The sequence below is a fragment of the Mustela putorius genome, unplaced genomic scaffold, assembly GCF_011764305.1.
Source record: "Mustela putorius furo isolate JIRA1106 unplaced genomic scaffold, ASM1176430v1.1 tig00001451_pilon_pilon_pilon, whole genome shotgun sequence".
Classification (NCBI taxonomy): domain Eukaryota; kingdom Metazoa; phylum Chordata; class Mammalia; order Carnivora; family Mustelidae; genus Mustela; species Mustela putorius.
This window is the reverse complement of record NW_025421748.1, coordinates 895687-909191: the sequence shown is the minus strand read 5'-3', so window position 1 is coordinate 909191 and position 13505 is coordinate 895687. Positions and strand designations below refer to the sequence as shown.

Sequence of the window (13505 nt, the reverse complement as noted above, 5' to 3'; positions counted from 1 at the left end):
TTCACTGTCCGGCGCTGGGATCCGCATTTAAATGGCCCCGTGAGGCACCGTTGCAGAGGCCACACACGGTGTCCCTGCGCAGCTTCTGGACGCTGCCCAGGGCACCAAGGAAGGCAGGGAAATGTGGCGGGGACAGGCCGAGGACACTGGCACGCAGGGCACAGGACCTTCCGTCCGCGCAGGGGGAACGCGGGGTGCGAGGCCAGAGGAAGGGCCACTGCCGGCTCCTGCCGGTGGCCGTGGGAGCCTGGGCTCGGAAGGGGACGAGGAGGAGCCCAGGCCCAAAGCTGGGCGGTGGTCAGGGAGAGAGACGGTGGTGCCACTGCAGTCGCTGTGCGGGGCGGCAGGGCCGTCCTTCCGTCTTTGAACAGTCGGTGGGGAGCCACGGGTACTGATGCCAGTCGCCGGGTAAGAGGGACAGAGGGGACGTTTGGTCGCAGTGGCAGCAGGAGAACGCACGAGTGGGACGCGCCCTGCGAGGTGGCGCCGCTCTGTGTTGGTGCAGCAGCAGCGGGGCCCCGGGGATGGCAGCGCAGCGTCGACGCAGGGAGGGGGTGCAGATGCGGGGCCACCTCAGCGTCACCGAGGCGTCTCGTAGGGCAAACGGGCCCATTCTGCATGGCTGGTGTCTAGACCCCGGGGCGGCGTGTGGAGGGTGCCGCGACCCTGGGGAAACGGAAGTGCGGCTTCAGTGTGTTCAGGAATTAGGAAAGGATTTTCAGTTGTTACTGAATCCCAGTAGCTGACGGTGTGATTGAGGCTCAGGTGTGCGGTGCAGTGACTCGGCGCTTCGCGCCACACCCCGTGCTCCCGCCGACGCCTCCGCAGCCCCGGCAGTCCCGAGCCCGGCCCTCGCCTCCCCTCTGGTGGCCGTCAGTCTGCTCTGTAGCAGAGTCTGTTGGTTGGTTTGCTTCCCTCGCTCTCTTCTCCCATTTGCTCATTTGTTTTGTTTCTTAAATGCCACAGATCAGTGAAATTATATGTATATATTTTTTACTAATATATTTAGCTTCGCATAATGCACTCCAGCCCCATGTGTGTCCTTGCAGCAAGACCTCATTCTCTTCTGTGGCTCAGCAGTGTTCCGTTACGCACACGCATGTGTGCACGTACGTGTGTGCGTGATAACAATGTTCTGTTACACACGCCTGTGCACATGTACGTGTGTGCCTGATAACAATGTTCTGTTACACACGCCTGTGCACATGTACGTGTGTGCGTGATAACAATGTTCTGTTACACACGCCTGTGCACATGTACGTGTGTGCCTGATAACAATGTTCTGTTACACACGCCTGTGCGCATGTACGTGTGTGCGTGATAACAATGTTCTGTTACACACGCATGTGTGCACGTACGTGTGTGCGTGATAACAATGTTCTGTTACACACGCCTGCGCACATGTACGTGTGTGCCTGATAACAATGTTCTGTTACACACGCCTGCGCACATGTACGTGTGTGCGTGATAACAACAGTTCTGTTACACACGCATGTGCACATGTACGTGTGTGCGTGATAACAATGTTCTGTTACACACGTATGTGCACATGTACGTGTGTGCGTGATAATGTTCTGTTACACACGCCTGCACACATGTACGTGTGTGCGTGATAACAACAGTTCTGTTACACACGCATGTGCGCATGTACGTGTGTGATATCACATATGTGATGTGTTCTCGCTGTTACCGACGTTAGCCGTTCTGCTGCTGTGACGTGATATTTCACTGTAGTTGTGATTTCTCTGACTTGGTATTTCTCTGATGGTGAGTGACGTTGAGCATCTTTTTTAAGTCTGTGGGCCGTCTGGGTGTCTTCTTTGGGAAAATGTCTATTCATTCTTTGGCCCATTTTTTTAATTGGATTTTTTTTTGATTGTTGAGTTATAGGAATTCTTTATATATTTTGGATACTAACCCTTTATTGGATATATACTTGCAAATACCTCCTCCCATTCTGTAGGTCGTCTTTTAGTTTGTTGACTGTTTCCTTCATGCAGAAGCTTTTGGTTTTGATGAAGTCCTGATAGTTTATTTTTGCTTTTGTTTCCATTGCCTCAGAAGACAGATCTAAAAACAGGTTGTTATGGCCGAAGTTAGAGAAGTTATTGCCCGTGTTCTTTTGTAGGATTTTTATGGTTTCCTGTCTACATTTATATTTTTAATCCATTTATTTTATTTATTTTTGTGCACAGTGAAAGAAAGTGGTCCATTTTCCTTCTTTTGCACGTTGCTTTCCAGTTTTCCAACACCATTTGTTAAAGAGATTGTCTCTTTGCCATTGCATATTCTCTCCTGCTTGTCCAAGACCAATTGACCGTGTTATTGTGGGTTACAGAAGGACTTTGAGGAGGGACTGCAGCATACTGCATCTGTGCTCAGAAAGACGCGGAGTCCCTGGAGAAAAGCGTCCAGCCGAGGAGACGCAGAGCAGTGATGAGGGTCTGAAAGAGCTCGAATTCAAGGATTGCTTACGAGGAAGGAAGGATCCTGACGAGTCCACAGCAGTTAGAGCACCTGTGAGCACACGGCCGGCCTGCGAGGGCTGCGGCAAAAACACGATCCCCGCGAAAGCAGGAGGTGAGGCGTGAGTCTGTGCAAAGGGGGAAGGTGGGCGATGAGATTAGGATGACCCTGAGCCACGGGGGGATAGACGTTCTAGGAGCCTCCCCGGCAGGGATGTTTGGCGACTGAGGACAGCTGCGGAGGGGCGTGACTGGGACAGTGAAGCGTGCGGGAGGGAACCGGTGAGTAACGACCTCAGACCTGGGCCGGGGTCACCGACCACGGGAGTCACAAACACGCAGGAGCCGCCAGCCGTACACAGCTGCTCGGGCAGGGCAGGGGAGCGCGGGGAGCGTTCGTCCTGGCCCGGTGGTCTCTGGTGACCCCAACCTTAAGGTGACCTGGTGCCCCTGCTGGTTGGGACAGCGGGAGGGGGCGGCCCAGGGGCGGCGGCAGGGCAGCGTCTATACTGGACGCAGCCAAGCGTGAGTCCGCTTTGAGGTGTGCGGTGTGGAGCCTCGAGAACATGATCCACGCGTCTCGGTCTGTCGTTGCGCACGGAGGTCAGCTGGGAGCGCCCAGACGGCGCGGGAGGGCCGGGGCCGACCCGCGGGGGACGCGGGGGACGCCCAGTTCGGCTCCGTCCTCCGCCGCGCGTGTCCGGCCGCTCGAGGGCTGCGGGGCTCGGCCCAGCGGCGGCTCCTCCGTCCTCGGGGCCCGCGGGGCGAGGCCGCGGCTCTGGTCGTTTCGGAAACGGGTCTCGTTCCGCTTCCGACCGGCGGGTCCCCCGGGGTCGCCCGCAGGAGCCGCTCCCGGGGACTCCGGCGAACGCGGCTGATGTCGCCTCGGAGCGGGTGAGGTCGCGGGGTCGGGGCGCGGCGCAGCGCGGGAAACACGGCAGGGGCTGGGGTCGGGCGGGGGCGGACGGGGTCGAGCAGGGTCAGACGGGGGCGGACGGGGCAGACGGGGCAAGACGGGACGGACGGGGCGGACAGGGCGGACAGGGACACGCTGAGCCGCGCCCCCGCCGCGCCGGACGCTGCCCAGAGCTCGGCCAGCCCGGGGTCGCCGCGGGGCCCAGCGGAGCCGTCACGCGGCCGTGGTCCGGGCGGTCCTGCTCGCGGGGTTACGCGGGTTTCCCGGGGTCGAGGGTGTGTTGCGTGGACGTCCCGGAGGCGGACGCGAGCGGCTCCGGGGCCGCGGGAGGCGCGGTCGGTGCTGCCCTCGCGGGCACGGGGTCGCCGACGCGGCGGGCGGAGGCTGCGGCCTGGGACGCTCCGAGCTCGGGGCTTCGGCGCCGGCGGGGATGCGGCCCGGGGTCCACGCCGCCCCTCCGCGCCCTCCGAGCGACCCTGGCCGCCCGAGCTTCGACACCAGACTTGGGTCCGAAACCCACTTCCCGGCCGGAGAGCTCGGGCCAGTTCCTCCGACTTCAGAAGCCCCCGAGGCCGCCTCTAGTGTCCGTAGACGCGCCCGCGTAGGCGCAGGAGAGCCTGCGGCGCCCGGACCGGGAGACGCGCCACCAAGAGCCGGAGTCCAGACCCGCCCGGCCCCAACGCCTGGGGCGGCCGTGAGCCCCCACGGACCTCGCTGGGCTCTCGCTCCCTGTCGGGAAGATGGGAGACGGGGCCGCACAGTCCCCAAGACCCACGAGGCCCCGGGGACACCCTCACCGCGGGCCTGGCTCACTGCTGGCCTGAAGCCCGGCCTTCTCGCTCCTGCCCCGCAGCCTCCTGCTCCGTCCGTCCAGGAAGACCGTCCTGTCTCGGCAGCGGCGGGCTTCCTGCGTCTCTCCCTGTGCGCTGGAGCACAGGCGGCCTTATTTTACTTAGGAACCTTCCCACGTTTTGGTTCTTGTCGCCCCATCGGGACCACGAGTCTCCCAGAGTAAGGGCTGCACTGTGCGCTCCGGCTTCTTTTGGTCTAGGTGGCGAACAGCTGATGGGACAGGTGACAGCTCGTCCCAGCGACAGCCCCAGGTAAACAGAGCGCAGAGCTGTGAGCTTTTGACTTTAGAACAAGGAGCGACCAGTCCCACTCCGGGAAGAGCCGTGCCCTCTGCACCAATAAGCTACTGGTTCACCCACAGCCCTCTGCCCAGAAAGGCTGCTTCGCAGGCCGACCTGTGTGCACGAAGAGCTGCTTCGCTCTGAATTCCCATGGGGCTGAGCGAGTCCTTCTCCAGATGAAGCTGTGCTGTTGTGGCCCCGCAAGATTGTCCATTCCTTTGTCCTGGAGGCCGACGGGCAGAGCCAATCTGTGCGGCACTGTACGGTCTCTGTAGGGGACAGGCAGATGTGACTCAGAGCAAGTTTGGCGTCTTTCCTGGGGTAGGGCCAACGAGCTCACCTCCGAGTCTGCCAACACAGGAGGCCCTGGAGACTCCGACCAGCGGAAATCCACCGGCCCCAGACCGGGAAGATGCCGACCGCGGCGTGGGCTGTGATCGCCTGCCGGGCGGCCACAGAAACAGGAAACCCTCTGACTCTTGAGAAACCAGTTTTACTGCTCGGGTGAGATTCCACAAGTAAACTCTTAGTGGGAGTAACAGGCAGCAGCAGGGGTCCCGTGGTCCACATGCGTGCGGTCACAGTCTGTGTCGGGGCTCGTCTCGGGTCATGTCTGCTTCTGTCTCTTCATTGACTACCCGATGTTTGGGAGGGACATTAAGCAGAAATCACGACTCCACCTGCCCGGGGCTGGTACACTGTCATCGGGTTTAGGAACAGCATCTGAGTTCATACAGGGCCGCTCCTATGTAACTGACCTGAACCGATGCACCCCAGTCACCTCAGGGTTGCGAGCAAGGCCCTACGCCAAGCACCGAACGTGCATCCGGTGCCGACCGCTCACGTGCTGGTTTCCGTGTGGTTCAGGGGTCAGAACAACAGCAAAATTGGCATTCACGGGCCCTAGGATGGTGACATCCACTTTCTGAATGTGTCAGTGACAACAGGGACAGATTGGGATGTTTTCCAACTCACCATTAGTGAGGAGCACTTTAAAGGGTAAGATTAACTGTCACCTAATGCTGCTGGAAAAAGAAAGTGGGAGATGCATCAACCCCCATTGGGAGAGGTCTTGCTCATAAAAACTGACAGAAATGCAGATTCGTTTTAAAATCCATGTCTCGGATGTCCGCTCTATGTAAGACCCCTCACGAAGCATTAGGAACCTGCCAGAGAACAAGAGAGACGGGAGAGAGACGGGAGACGGATGGTATCGAGGGAGCAGGGACAGGACCCTGGGCCGATGTCAGAAGGCGGAGGAAGTTTTCTGAGGAAGCCGCGTGTCTGCTTGGCCCTGAAGGACGCCAAGGACTTTGGTGAGTGGAGGACGTTTCAGTGACCGTCTTCCATTGGCCACCTGACAGACCAGACATCTGTTCCCTTGTCCCTGGGGGTGGTGAGCAGCCATGGAAAGAGCAGGTACTTCTGCATATTAAAGTAGAAGCCACCAGGCGGCTGGTTAGATGAAAGGGTCTGGTTCCGTGATCTCTTCCGTGAAGCCACCGAATGCTCACCTTTTGGCCGGAACGAGGTCCTGGGGCTGAACTGTTGGGCCGTGGTGACTGTTTTTGTTTGATATGATTAAAATTACTTTTCTTTTTTGACTATGAACACAGTCAGTGGCAATTGTCTTTAAAGTTGAGAAAGGCAGAAGAGGAGTGGGAAACACAGAGATGCCACAGTGCAGACGACGTAATAATCTGCATTTTCCGGTATTTCGGGTCTGTGATTTTCACTGACGCAGACGCACACTCGCACCGATAGCGGCTCCTGCGGCCGCGCCAGGGAGGAAGGAGGGTCGCACGGCGGGAGGTTTCCGGCGCTCACAAGGCACCGCAGGCTCTGACACTTGCGGTTGAAGCACGTGAGGAGTTCTGCCTGGTTTTCAGTTTTAAGGAGACCGGGGACAGATTGGACAAACCTCCCACTCTTTGGCAGAATCTCCACTCTGTGCCGAAGTCGTAAGTTCCGTGAAATCTGAGCTCTGTGTGACTGTATGATCAGTCATTAAAAATGGCTCTGGAAGTCGGCGTGTTTCTTATCCTTGCTTTGCAAAAAGGAGTGAACTGATCAAAAGAAACCCAGCAGTTGAGGAGGCAAAGGCTCACACACCCACTCGGGCTGAGCGCTGTGTGACGGCTTCCCTCACTCCCTGGCCGCGGACCCCACGGCCGCCGGGTGCAGCCGTCACTGCTCAGCACGGGGTTTTAACGTGACGGAACTCGGCCCGGGGGGGTTCGCTGACGTTGACCTGAGGCTTCGTAGGGAGCGTGGATGCTGTTGGCTTTGTGTGACTTCGGTTGCGTTGGCCCGGCTGTTTGGGTGTGCGCCGCACCACGCAACCTTGCTGACGGGGGAGAAGGGTTGGGAGGGTGAGGCGAGCCGGGCAGGCCGGGGCCAGACGGAGACGAACTGGAGAGAGGAAGCGCCGCGTAGCGAGGCTTCACGCGCGAGCAGGAAAAACCACGGAAGAAGGCACTGTCTGGGTTTACCGTTTTGGGTTTTGCGTTCACGAATGCTTCTGTAAGGACACAGTCTTCTGAAGGAACTGAAAGAGTGTTGAGTTTCGTGTCTGGGTCAAGACAGTTGATCAAAAAGACGGAACGTGGGGACGAAGCCCCAGCGTGGAGGGGGGCCCCGGGCCGTGGCACTGTGGATGGGGGCGGCGAGGAGGGAGCGCGGGGTGAACTCCCGCTCCGGGATGTGTAGGAGGCCCCAGCCGAAACGGAGTTCCAGACACACCACAAATGGCCATTCATTTGCCCAAACAGTGGAACCCGCGATGGTGCTCCGGGCGCCCCTGGTCCCTCCTTAGGTCGTCATGACGGCGTGTTGGCCGGACTCTGCTGGCGTCAGGGTTTCCTCGGGAAGCTTTGCCGAGCCCGTCCGTGTTTTTGTGTCTCTACCGCGTCGCTCCCATTGCCTGAAATGCCTCAGCGCCTTCTCGCCCCCGACCCTGTCCTCTGTCCCGACGTGCTGCCTGTCCCTGACTCCTCCACCCGGACAGGACGGCGGCGCGCTTGTCGGGCTCCCGCACCCTCTGGCCGCCCGGCGCGCCGGGAGGTCCTGGAACAGTGACTGGCGAGTGATGACCACTGACCACGTTGACGGGAAGAAGTCCACGAGAGCAAAAAGGGCGCTCCGTCTCTCCGGAAAACTATTTGCACTGCTGACCGTACTGACATCCACCCACCGAGGAGCGTTACCTCCGACCGCGCAGCGATAGCGCCGCTCCTCCTGCTGGAGCTGCCGGGCGCTCACGCGCGAGCCCAGCAGGCTGCGGGCCCCGTGACTCTCCGCTGGCAAGAAAGTCGATCGGGAAAGGCGGGTGACCGGGCCAAGGTCGTGAAGCTGGTAAGTCACGGAGCGGGAACTTGTGCCTGGACGGCCGGACAGAGCCCCACGTGCCCGTCCACTTACCTGCGCAGTCCCCTTCCCTCGGGGCCAGGCGGAGACCTCGCTTCCTCAGCGAACTTTCCTACATCGTCCGTCTTCCAGGACCGTAGTCCCCGGGAGGGGACATCCTGCGTCTCTTCTTCCCACTTTGTGTGGCCTCCGTCTCGGGAAGCTGTCGGGACAGGGGTTCCCGTCCGCACTGGGGAGAGGAGGAAACGGCGGCCTGGGGCGGCGTCTGATTGGACGAGGCCACCCCCTGTCAGGGTCAGAGGTCAGACTCCACTTTTCAACTCTCATCTGGGGCTTCCAGTCTGGAAGAAAATCCCTTAGGCAAGGGTCCTTCCAAACAGTTTGGGGCCCACAGCAGAGTGTACAGAATTCTAGAATTGCAAGAAACCACCAGGGTTACCTGAATAAATGTCCTCACTGATGGGGGTGGGGCATGTCCCGGGCTCCGGGGCAGCGAGAGCGCGGGGTTAGCCCCCGGCCGCCGCGTGGCTCTTTCCGGGCGACGTGCCATACAGAGCGTACGTCGCTCAGATTTGAGCCACGGCGAGGACGTCTTGACGGTCATTCCTTGGCCTCCGTGCAAAGGGTAGCTTTTTCGTAGTAAAAACCTATTCACGGTCCTTGGTGCAGGCACTTACCGGATGGCTTGATCGGCTGTGTTTTGGGCTTTGCTCTCCTGCGGGCCCCGGGACGGCCCCTCCCAGCCGCAGCCCTCCAGCCCGCACCGCCTCCCCCTGTGCCCCTCTCACCAGCCCTTTGCTCCCCTCAGGGCTGCCTCTCAGCGGTGCTCCACAGGCCCAGCTGAGGCCGTTTCCTGGCTGCCATCCTGCACCGGCCCGTGAACGCTGGAATATTCATGGCTGCCTTTGTGAGCAGTAACACGGGAAAGGTTGCTGAGAATTAGAACTGCCAGGGAGGCGGCCGGTGCTGAAATGGAGCCGGTAGAGCAAAGCCCTAATGTGAGAAATGGCCTTACAGGGCCAAGAGGAGGAAAGACCTCGGAGCCCCGCCTTTCCCGTCACCGCCCCAGGATGTCGCCAGGGAGACGCCTGCACTGCCCAGGGTCCGCCATCTCGGCCACCTGCAGGACAAGGGAGGTGACCCGGGGTTTTGTCCAGCCCCTGCTCTCCTGGGTCCACTGGGGGGGGGGAGGGCGGCCGGATTGGAAAACAGAAGGTGAACTGTGAGGATCAAGGGAACGGGCCCGTGTCAAAAAGCGCCGTGGACGCTCCATCTAGAGCTAATAACGCACCCTGCGCTGGCCCGCGGGACATAATAACAATCTTTAAAAAATGCACGTGGCGTGCGGGTAGGAGGAGGCTGGCGGCAAATCAGGTTCGGTTCCACGCCCCGAACTGCGGTTCTGCCTCTCGTCGGTCCTCCGTGGGCGCTCTCTGCTTCGGTCGTTGACTTGCTGACCATCCTCTGTCCTCACCGCTGCACTGAGGCCCGGGGCTTGGCCCAGAGCACAACGCTAAGCCCCACTTTCCAGATGAATAATGGGAAGGGGGGGGCCGAGAGCACAAACTGACCCTCCACGTTGGCAGCATAGTGAAGGTTAACGTTTCTCTTCCTTTTATGATGAAGACGGCACAGAGGGCTGGGGACAGAGACATCAGCGGAGGAGGAAGGGCAGTGTCACCGCCGCAAAAAACACCCTGAACTGTGCAGAGAAGGGGAGTGGAGTCTCGGGCGGCCTTTCCCAGCCAGAAAATGGGCACCGATGCAGGTGAGTTTGCCTGTGACTCTCAGGGCTCCAGGAACCATGACTCTCTCCAGGTGCCCGGGAGCACCTCCAGGAGCCTGTGACCACCTCCAGGTGCCCGGGACCCAGCCCTTTTCTGTTCCCAAAGCCACCCAGCTGCCCTTTCCTTGCCCCCAGGTTCCTAACCCGAGTCCCAGTCTCTCTCCTCCCATGTTCCCGTCTGACTTGAGCCGCATCTGCATAGGTTTCTGCATCTTTGGCATTCCTGGTGCCTAGAACCTTCCTTCAGTTAGGCCACTCTTCCCGCGCTAAGGCGTCCAGCTTTGCCCAGACCCTTGTCTCCCTGCATTCGACCTCCCGGTCTGCACCCTCCCGGAGCTCAGAACCCTGCACTGGGGACTTCTAGACGAGGCTGATGTGGTGGGGGGCAGTGGGCACGGGTCCCCTCAAGGCTTGGTGAGGACCCCCGGGTTCCATTCAAACACACGGGCCTGCAAAGAACGCCCACTGCCGCCTTCTCCAATTTCTGCCGCTCACTCCACTAGCCTGAACCTCCTACAGATACTGCTCGGCCCCAGGCCTGCCTGCAGCTCATTTGGCGGCAAAAGCAGTAGCGAGGCTCCGGCCGGGGCTCCCGGAACCCGGCCATTTTCTGGCTGTGAGACGCGCATGTCTACGCGACGTGCAAGGAAGCCATGGTCAGTCACACACCTCGGTCCCTACAGAACAGGTTGAAAGTGAGAACGCGCTTTGATTGTGGATTTTATTGTAAGCGTGATGCTTGTTAGGAAGGCCCGGGAAGCTGGCGCGGTGGCCGCCAGCCAGGTTGGGGGAAGAACAGAGCAGAAGACGCACCAGGGTCCGGCAGTGGGGAAGGCGGGCGGGGCGGGCGGGGCGGGCGGACGCGGCTCTCCCGGCTCCCTGGTGTCCCCGCACTCGGCGAGCGGCGGACCTACACGCTGGCAAACTCGCAGTCGTAGTCCGTCATGCGGCACATTATGAACTTCCACTGGCGGTCCCTGTGGGGACAGAGAAAGCCAAGGCCAGTGAGAAAGGTCCCTGCTGCCCGTTAAGTGCTGAATGACCTTCGGAGGGTTTGGGAACTTAAGGGGCGCCTGATCTCACTTGGTTCTCTAGGAAGCCTCTCGAAAACCATCAGGCACTCCTCGGTGAGGGGCGTAACCTCAACACCTTCCGGCCCAGGGCACCCGGTGACCGTCCCTTGGGGTCAGCTGCGCCGCTCTGTCCACGGGTACCTCGAGGACACACAGGTTAACAGCTTGAAATACAAGCATTTATTCAGCCTTGTCTCCTGTAAGAGACTGATCGCTGCCGAGCAAGTTTTAGATGTGGTCCTAAGAGGACCGAGGGACCCAGTCACACTCACTCTTTGGTGGCTCTCAAGCAGGGGCGCTTTGGCTCCCCAGGACAGTTTTCGTTGTCACAACTATGGGGGAGGGGAGGTTGCTACTGCCAGCCAGCAACTGGGGCCAAGCCTGCCACTAAACATCTGGAATGACAGGGTCGTCTCTGCAGCAGAGAACTTCTCTGTCAGTAGCGCTCAGGTTGAGCGACGGGGTGCCAGGAGGAACCCACTGGATGCGCAAAACTCCCTCCCAGTAGGTCCTGCGCTGGTGCCATTTCTCCAAGCCGGTGGCCTTAGCATCTTTCAGCAGAGCTGAAGGGACACGTGCTGTGGATCGTTAAGCCACCGGCTGTTACTGACAGCAGTACAACCGCACAGGCCTGCTCATTTTCAACAAATACGTGACACGGCATCTCAGTTTTCCAAGGTTCTGGGTTACTCCCCGTAACTGAAAAATTTCAAGCGAATGGGAACTGGATATTTTGACAGGCATATGCGTATGTATATAATAAAGAAAATACCACCCCAAATTATGACTGTATATAGTCATAATTTTATTTTACATATAGTCATAATTTTATTTTATACATTATATAGAGAGAAAGAGAGTCATAATTTTGGATGGTATTTCCTTTATTATGTTCCTTCTCACCTTCTTAACCAGCCAATGCAGGACTAACTCTTACTGACTTGGAGACATCGTTAGGAATGCTGGATGCCCCCAGCACTGTCCCTAATCTGCCCTTGGGGGTGACACACCTGCTCACTGTCACCAGGCTCCCCCGGTTTCGAGTTCTTAAGTCTTTCCTTTTCTTAAATACATTCTGCGAGGGCTCGGTCACTTCGCTGTTCTCACGGCTGACGAGTTCCATTTTATGTCTGCTCTTCCCTGTTCAGTTTCTAGGGTTCTGCTTCTAGAAAACAGCTGAGTAAGCTACTTAGAAACGGATGTACAATAAAAGGGACTAATGTGTGAGAAATGAGGGGCCCCTTGGGGGTAAACATACAGGTCTTTGTGGAGCCTGCACCATGTCGGGTGCCTTTTCAGAGCTATTTAATGTTGTTTTTTCTATTGTTTTGGTTGTTTAAATTCTGGGCCATGCTAACTTTGGTTAGTGCGATGTCATTTCATTGACAAACATAAATATCCCTGAGAGGTGAGTCACGCTCACATTCATCAAAGTCCATTATTTAATGAGCGAAGGTAAGTTTTGCCGTTTGCAAAAGGTTTGTGGTGGCTTTTCATGGATTTCCATGCCGCGCTCACGGGCTCTCCTGACGGGAAGCCCCTGACTCTGCGGGCGCCGTCTACACTAGCTGGGAGAAGACGTCGCGTGGTCTTACTGTTTTCTGTTGGAGTGGCTGGGGTAGGACTGGGCGGGATGGAGGAATTCTGCCCGCCTTCAGGTTATGTAAATCTTTTCCTTTCCGAGTATGGGGGTCCCTCCCCCCCCTTCCCGCAACCCCAGGTGGGGGTCGGAGGCCACGGGGTCCAGTTAGACAGTGGATCCTCCTTCGACCAGCTTTGCCCTCTCCTCCCGACACTGGGTCAGAAATGTGCTCTTTGAGATTGAGCGACGGGCAGAGCTTAGACCACTAGGGACCTCGCTGAGGCGTGCCCTCCTCCCCACGGCTGAGCTTCTCCGGGAAGTGGGTTTGTGAGAACAGCGCCCCGCCCAGGGCCTTCCAACCCCCAGGCGACTCTCCGCTTATTCTAGACCACGTAGAAATGAAGTAGGGAAAATCCCGGAGACCCCGGCCGACGCGGTCTTTGCCCTGGGAAGGCTCACCTTTCCACTGCCGAGAACGTGGTGGTTGCGCCTCGCATGTAATAGTCGTAATTGTAGGAAATTATGTCCATTTCCTCCCCGTAGTGGCCGGGGTATTCCGTGGTCAGCCTACGCGGGAAGAATGAAAAGGGTTAGAGGAAAAGGATAAAACACATTATTACCAAGAAGAGACGGCATTGGCGCTTCACGGGAAGCCCAAGCCGGAGCTCGACGGTCTCCGCCAAACCGCTGGCTTCCTCCGGCTTCTCCTTTCTTCTCGTCGCTAAACTACACGCTGAAAACGACGGAGGTGAGTGCCCAGGCCTTGAGGAAATATTACTATCGATATTAGTCCACGCCGTTCAAGTCTGCTGGAATCAGGCTTCCCAACTGTGGGCTGTGATTGTTAGTGGATCATGAAATCAGTCTCATTGGTCACTACCAAATGAGCTTTGAAAAAGAAAAAGTAGAGACATATCAGGTAAGTTCTCATGTACGTGTGTAAAACCTTCGTTTCAAATGTACTGTGTATGTGCATTTATAATGCATGCTGTGGTCATTTATTATGTATTTTTTTACTTTGAGTCATGATTAAAGTGTATGAAAATATCAAAGTAATATTTAATCCCCACAGAATCTGCCTTTTCTTTGTTCACCATTGTTTTGTGGCAACAAAATAGCTCCTGAAATAGTTCCTGCTACGTAGTATTTGCTGAATGAATAAATACCCTTGGGAGAGTCCCTTA

At 57.9% G+C, this 13505-nt stretch overlaps 1 protein-coding gene across 1 annotated transcript in view; it reads right to left on the bottom strand.

Annotated features, from left to right (window-relative positions):
* Positions 1-10373: 10373 nt before the first annotated feature.
* DPT (dermatopontin) overlaps positions 10374-13505 on the bottom strand; it is a 29952-nt gene continuing 26820 nt past the window's right edge. The window contains exons 3-4 of the mRNA XM_004779253.3: positions 12781-12888; positions 10374-10643 (exon numbers count right to left, since the gene is read on the bottom strand). Of these exons, the coding sequence (XP_004779310.2) occupies positions 10577-10643; positions 12781-12888 (175 nt within the window). The 3' untranslated portion in view covers positions 10374-10576. The remainder of the gene's footprint in view (positions 10644-12780; positions 12889-13505) is intronic.